Consider the following 8,181-nt stretch of genomic DNA (forward strand, 5'->3'; position numbering starts at 1 on the left):
TACTTTAATGAAAAGCATAAAATGACTAATTTCTTGAAAAATACATATTTCATATGACATTAGGATCCTAAAAGGTGCACAAGTCGTTAATTGGTACAAAACACTCAACCGACACTTTCACCCGATTTACCCGATTCACCCGATTTACCTGATTTCAGGTGAGTTCATACCCCTTTAATGAACCTTTCAAATGTTTTATATATTTTAGGGGGGGATACAAGTCAATTATACATGTTTAAGGAAATTCATACAAGTCATTTATTCATGTTACGAAAATTAATCACATGTGATTCACTATCCGTAGTTCAAATCACATGTGATTTACCACTATGTTTTATAAAAAGGATTTTCGTTTTCAAAACCATTTCGGATAAAAGATCAATCTTCTAAATGTTCCCTTTTGACAAGATTTTTATTAAATAAATTCCTTATAAAATGTAACCTCACCAATATATTTATATAAGTAAGGATTGAAGGACTTAGGACCGATAGCTCGCCTTATTTCCTGTTCTTGTTTGATTGTGGGCTTAGGGTAGTTGTTATCCGTCCGACCGTCGTTGATTTCTTAGTTATATATCATATATATTAGTGTTGGATACGAGTATTTTCATTTCATTCGATGTTTAAACCACTAAACTGACAAGAATCATACGCACTAAGTTAACTATAATAGGTATAGTTAAGGCCACTATTACTCGCTATAGCTACTACTCTACACACTATAATACACTCTATAATGATATTATATACTAATACGAGAACATACTGCGAGTATACAAGAGACTACTACACTATAATACCAGAGAAATCACTAATCAAGAGATAACACACTAACCCACTACGAGATACTCTATTCGCTACGCACTACGCCCAGAGTCTTCTGGCAGGAAGACGACGCTATATGTATAGATCTATACGGGGCAGACGCTATTACATCCCGACTGTTAACTTCAGTCCGAGCCGTACAGGTCCAGGGATGCCACTACTTCACTACACTGTGCATGACCGGGAAGGTCATGGGGTCCTCTATTACTCACACTATCGGTAACATACAAGAAATACACTATAACCACACTAAAATACTAAACAAAAAGTTAAAGTTAATATCCCGAAGTAAACAAGTATTTAATACTAAAGAAAGTTTGCACCACTATTATGGACTTCAGGCATAATCTACCGTATTGCAGTACTTATTGGAAACTCACTATTATACTTTTACAATAAATGATTTTCAAAGATGAAAATGATATGTTTCTTAAAGGTTTTCACTTACAACGTATTTCTGGAAAATATAGGATTTTCTAGGATTTTTCTACCACTTATGATTGTAAAGTTGCAGCTTTTCATACTATTGGTTCTAATGCTTTTATACAAAAACTCACACTAAATTCTTACGAACTCACCAGCTTTATGCTGATATTCGTTTTCAAAATAACTTGTATCCTCAGGTCAAAGATAGACAGGTATAGGTGCGGCATTTTGGAGAAGGTGGAGCATACAAGATCCATCTCTTATTTTTGTAATACTTTTGGTACTTGTTAAACATTACAAAGCACGCTTGTAATTAAACTCACTATGTAATGCAATGGTTGTATGTTTCTTGTTTTTACTATTATGCAATTGTGATGATACTGTACATGACGTCCTCCACCCCGAAACGTATTTCGCCGTTATCGGTTTTGGGGTGTGACAAATGTTTAAATGAAAAAAAATACCATTAGGATCAAGAGCACCTTTTGAAATGGTGGAATTAACTTGAAAAGAAGAAGAACTGCTATTGAGAGTGGTGTTGTTCAACAATTGAAGTAGTTGTTGATATTGTTATGGAGAAAAGCTCATATTAGAAGTATTAGTTGCATTGTGAACAGCAGATGATGATACTTCTTTTCTTCCCTTTGTGAATTCGAAATTGGAGGGGAATCCAACTAGCCTGTAACATTGAGACTTAGTGTGACCAGATTTCTTGCAGTGTGTACAGGTGAGAGACTTTTTTTTTTGATTTTTGAAGAGTATGATTTTGTGAAACATTCATGGCAATGGCGTCAGTGGTAAACACATGAACAAAATTAATCTCTCATTGTTGTTGTTCTTGGAGAATTAAAGCATACGTAGTAGAGAGAGTGGGAAGAGGCTTCATCATAAGTATCTAACCTCTAATTATTTTTAGGAATCATTAAGCCCCATAAGAAGTTGAATTAACTTTTGATATTCGAGGAATTTGTTAAGAGCAACAATAGCATTACAAGAACACGCAGGAAGATCTTGTACTACACACAATCAATCCCAGATTTTCATGAATTTAGTGTAATAAGTAGAAAACTCATCTGATCCTTGTGAAATTGAATAGGGTTTTTGTTGAATTTGGTAAATGAGAGCTCCATTAGATTGTTCATAACGCTGATTCAGTTCGTTCCAGATTTGAGTTGCAGTTGGGAGAAAAAGAACGCTATCAACAATGTTCTTGTGAAGAGAATTCAATAACCAGCTGATGACCATGGAATTGGTACGATACCAATTGGAGTAGTTAGGAGAAGATGTATCTGGTTGAACAATCGAGCCATCAACAAAACCTAATTTGTGTTTTGCAGAGAGAGCAATTGTCATAGCACGTTTCCCAGCATTGAATCCAACGCCATTAAAGAGACTGGAAACAAGAATTGAACTCAGAGTGTCAGAAGATCCAAGATAATATGGACTGGAAACAGAAATCGCATTTGGATCAATCGAATTTGATGTAGACATGATTGACTACAGAGAATCAAATCGATTGGAAATGAAGATGAACAGTAAAATGAGCGGAAGATGAAGATCAAATCAGTATGATACCATGTTAACTTTGATGAAAGAGAATCGATGAATGAAGAGAAGAATCGAACTTTCTCATAAACTTCAAAAACTATTACAAAGATGATTATATACAGTTGATTAACAAGAAGCTACTATATCGAACAAATTAACTAACTCACTGTTAAATTACTGAAATACTCTTGAACGAAATAACGACTATAACAGAAATCTAACATGTAACTATTTAAATTTTTCGTGTCCCCCCTACTATAAAATTTTGTGTCCGCCCCTGTATTACCACGATCCCAAAAATAAAATTGGTTAATCCCATTTCTACCCTCCAATTTTAAAAAAGTATATTTTCCATACGAAATCGGAGTCCGCTAACATTTTTTTATATCCTTATATAAAGTCCATTATTAAGTCCAATATTGTCGGTTATGAAAAAACAATGTTGCACTGATTTGTAATACATATATTCATATACAATTGATACAAAACAAATATCCTACATCAAACACCCTTAAGCTAACAGCTATGCCGACATACTATATTTGTCATTTTTCAGTTCATCCGCTTACCGACTTACGTAGTTACGTATCTCGCATCATTTTTGTCTATTCACCGTATTCAATACCCCATCATGTCACCATCCGTTTTACTATTTTGCATACTTGACGTGCCTCATATATTTACATATTTAGATATTATTAATTTTAGAGAAAGATAGGATAATCGTTTAACGTGGACTTTTGTGTATGAGTTACATCATTGCTAAAAATATCAGTATTACCAAAAAAGGAAAGTTATTTTTAGAATAGTTATTACTTATATAAATATTTTCCTTACAATACAAAAGAAGTTTTTCTAAACAATGGAAACGATAACAATTATTTGTTTATTTCAAAATAAAAAACGTGTTCAAAGTGAATTCAACAAACTTTAGTATTTTCTTTTCTTTGTTATTATAGTAAATAAAATTGTTACTCTGAAAAAGAAACTACAAACAAAATGATTAAAAGACTAATTATTTTTGTTATATATATATATATATATATATATATATATATATATATATATATATATATATATATATATATATATATATATATATATATATATATATATATATATATATATATATATATATATATAGGGTTGGGATCGGTTGAGAATTTATAGTTTCTCGAGAACCCGAAAACTAAAAATTGAGCGTTAGATCAAAACTAATTCATTAAGGGCATGATCGTAATCTTATCGATTTCATTTAATATTTAGTTTTTTGTGGTATTCTACATATTAATAGAAATGTCTAAAACATTACATAAAAAATCAAAATTTCGGATTTTTTTCAGTTTTTTTTTAAAGTGCAGATTTTTTAATTTTTGAAAGAAAACATGAATTTTTGAAAAAAAAAATATTCAGTTTTTTGCAGATTTTTTTAAAAATAGTATTTTTCAGTTTTTTTTTTAAATAGTATTTTTCAGTTTTTTTTAAGTGCAGATTTTTTAGTTTTTTTTATATAGAAAATATGAATTTTTGAAAAAAAAATTGAAAAAAATAATTTTTTTAAAAAAGCTGCATTTGTTTAAATCATTTAAAAATCAATAAAAATTGAATATTTAAAAAATACTATATTTTTTAACCAAAAAAATCAACATTTTTGGTACATTTATGCATATTTTTACAAATGCATATATGCATATTTCATATACTATAATATTTGTAAGAAAATCATAAGAAAACTCATTTTATTTACTAATCTATAAACAAAATACAATAAGTATTTTATTCGATACAATATAAAATATAAAAAACAAAAAAAAATGCTACAAAATTTCAAAGCATTTTCATGTCTTCGTGTCAATATTTCCATATTTTCTTCAATTTATCATTTTCCACCTCTTCAATATTCACCACAATTTCTTTCAAATCTACAAGAAAATTAAAAAGAATCTGATTGATGCAAAAACACTCACAAAAATACATATGTGATTTACATGTGAATCACATGTAATTCATATGTGAATTATGAATTACGTATGAATTACGTGAGATTTACATGTGAATCACATGTAATTCATATGTGAATTTCATGTAATTCATATGTGATTTACATGTGAATCACATGTAATTCATATGTGATTTATATGTGATTTACATGTATGTCACATGTGATTCATATACGATTTACATGTGAATCACATGTAATTCATATGTGAGTTACATGTGAATCACATGTAATTCAGATGTGAATCACAAGTGAATCACCAAGTTAGTATGTGAAAAAAATATGTACATGTATAGATACCAAGTTAGTAAACAACTATGTGAAAAAAAAATATGTACATGTATAGATACCAAGTCAAAAGAGGTATATCATCGTCCCTCATACGAATCTGATTATTAATTTCATCAATTTGGAATTTTTAATTTCATGGATAATAATAATGCATACTTGTGATCCAGTAAAGATTGTAGGCTCATTTTCTACTATCTATGTTGTAGTCATGGGATTGGCTGAGAGCGTTGTGAACATTTTTTTTACCTGATCCACAACATCTTCATGTTTAACAGCTCCTGAGGCAGAAATTACCTGAAAAGATTCATGATTTGTCATACAAGAATTATATGTCACTTTGAAGTACTATGGAGTTTCTGCTCCTGAAGGTTCACTTGCTCAGGTTTGTTAACATTTCCTTTGGCTCCATTTACATTTTTATTACACCTGATTCACCAGTTGGATTCTGCTTTGAGTGTTCTTCAATTTGCAGGGTGTCTGCAATAAGCAGAAGGCAAATGCATTGGGTGCTAGTTTTGTGTATTTACCTGCCGGAGAGAACCTAGAGTGGAGGGCTTATTTGCCATAAATTTGAAATTAATGTGTCACATCGACTTACTACATGAAGTAAGCAACCATTTTTTTCAATTGATTTGCCATAAATTTTACCTGAATTTGACTATTTGTACATGCGCATATATTCATTCAGGCCTTATTTGATTAGATAAAAATGACACAAGATAAAATTAGAAATATGATACAAACAGATTAGGCCAATTTTAAGAATATAAAAGTTAAAATATGATACAAACTTAAGTTTAGTGTTTACTATTTTATATCTTGATAAAAAAACACCAACATTATTAGAGTGATATTAATTATCTGTATCATGTATCCCGTCAATGAAGTTGTTGAAATTCTTATCAGAGTGGCTACCTTTACTTAATCTTCGACAAAGAACAGAGAAAAAATTTGACAAGATAATTAGAGATGAATTGCTCAATAGTTCACTGGGCATTTTGTCAAACACCTAATAGGCAATACAATTCGTCGCTTCAAATAAACTCAAACTGTAACATATTAGCAAGCAAAAAACACACCTTAAACTGTAATTAACTCCAAATTATAATGTGAAATAAGTCCTATGATTAAGAAAAAGAATTAGTCTTCAATGATTGAACAAAATTTCACCTAGTATACTTAATGATGAACTCAACATAGATGCATTCATGGTGACGAACAAGCTGAGACAGAAGCTTTAAATCAAAGCAATGTCACTTGAAATCAAACACGTATAGACAAAGCAACGTGTGTTGATATTGTAGAAACACACTAGAGATCTCACTTTGAAATACAAAAGCATGAGCAATACCTTTATAGCTGGCAATGGCTGTTTCAGAATAGATTAGATCTGTTAACCCGCGGAATGGTGTCAATTTGTTGATTCATCGATTATATGCAGACGATTTAGAAATTAGGTATCATGGATTGGAAGTCAACGCAAATCAGAACCTATAAAAATCTCGATTATCAAGTTGAGATGATGAATTTCTGATTTCAGTAAAGAATAATAGTGGATCGTGGATTATTCATCGATGATTTGGAGATGAATGAAATTGGATTTGTAGTAGTCTGCAGAGGTATAGGTGGTCGATCAATTGAGGAAGGACGAACAGGGAAGAGATACAGTGAAGAAGATGACGTGAAAGAAGAGAGAGGGGGATATATATATATATATATATATATATATATATATATATATATATATATATATATATATATGTAAATGAGAGGTTTAATCAGGGAATTAAAATAATTCCTAAAATGACCTTGATTCATTTCAATTTCTTTACCCCCGTGTCTTATTTTCTCTAACTATTTACAAAAATGTCATAGATCATCTTGACCCTCTATTATATTGATCTAACAGTCTTTGTTTGGTTCTCGGGTTCTCGAGAAATTATAGGTTCTCAAATGATCCTTCCTATATATATATATATATATATATATATATATATATATATATATATATATATATATATATATATAATTGTTACTGTTGTCCATCTAAGTTTCATCAGGTGGGTAACATTCACCTAAAACAACCCATATAATATGTCACTACTACACTTGAATCACTACTACACTTGAAGCAAATGTGGCACCCACATCAATGTTAATGTGACAGTAATTGAATATGTGGTTGCATACATAAAATTAAACATAACAAAATTCCCTATTTTCAAACCTTCAACTTCTACAGCAATCATGAACCTACCTTCAAGCCCTCAAGGCAACATCATTTTCTGGAGTGGATTCTTTAGAAATCGAAACTCACCTGGATGAATCGTTTCTAAAGGAATCACAGCCTGAAGAATTGTTTTCCTCAAGAAGACAAGCAAGAATCGATTTTCATAAACGCATGTGCAAAGAACAAACATATCTTGTTTGTGAAGAAAATCGATTTCTAAAATCGATTTTTGAATACAAACCTTTTAAAATTGATTTTTGAAATCGAAATCCACCTGATTTATTGAAATCAAAACCCCATATATGTAACACCTTTCAAACATCTTATAAACACAAATCTTTTGAACCCTACCTAATCAAAATCGAAATCAAAACCCGCCAGATTGATTTCTGATGAACTCTCGCTTCTTTTTTGCAATGAAGATTCAAAATCAAAATTATGAACTAAAATATCACTTTTACCCGTTATAACAAGTCATAACGGTAAAAGTGGTTGGCATAGAATGAACTGTCAAAAATACAAATTCAATGCGGTCACTATATTTTGCTTGTTTTGTGGTTTAAACTCTATATTTTTATTTTTTTTCTATTAAAGTCACTCTATTTTGGAAAACATGTCCACGTGACCTTTTATTGTCGGATTTATTAGGCCAACAAGATAAAAAGACCTTTCTTTTCTCCGCTAAAGTCACTTAAGTTAACAATTTTTTCTTTCATTTTTCCATTAAAACCACTTAAAATAACAATTTTTTTTCTGACTTGATCACACTAACAATTTTTTTGTATTTTATTTTCTTTTTTTAAAGATAATATATTTTTGATAAAAAGTTGTTAAAGGGTTTTTTTGTATTTTTTTTTCACTT

General features: G+C 30.3%; 1 protein-coding gene across 1 annotated transcript; it reads right to left on the bottom strand.

Moving 5' to 3' along the window:
* Window positions 1–2,277: 2,277 nt before the first annotated feature.
* Window positions 2,278–2,742, bottom strand: LOC145095409 (uncharacterized). The gene has a single exon (XM_079033299.1). It carries the CDS (start codon window positions 2,740–2,742, stop codon window positions 2,278–2,280), a length of 465 nt encoding a protein of 154 aa, XP_078889425.1.
* Between the last annotated feature and the right edge of the window lie 5,439 nt (window positions 2,743–8,181).

Source organism: Lactuca serriola, chromosome 3 (assembly GCF_051521515.1).
Source record: "Lactuca serriola cultivar US96UC23 chromosome 3, Lser_US96UC23_V15, whole genome shotgun sequence".
NCBI classification, from domain to species: Eukaryota; Viridiplantae; Streptophyta; class Magnoliopsida; order Asterales; family Asteraceae; genus Lactuca; species Lactuca serriola.

Coding starts and splice junctions, on each gene's coding strand:
- LOC145095409 (XM_079033299.1), bottom strand. CDS start 2,742: ATGTCTACATCAAATTCGATTGATCCAAATGCGATTTCTGTTTCCAGT.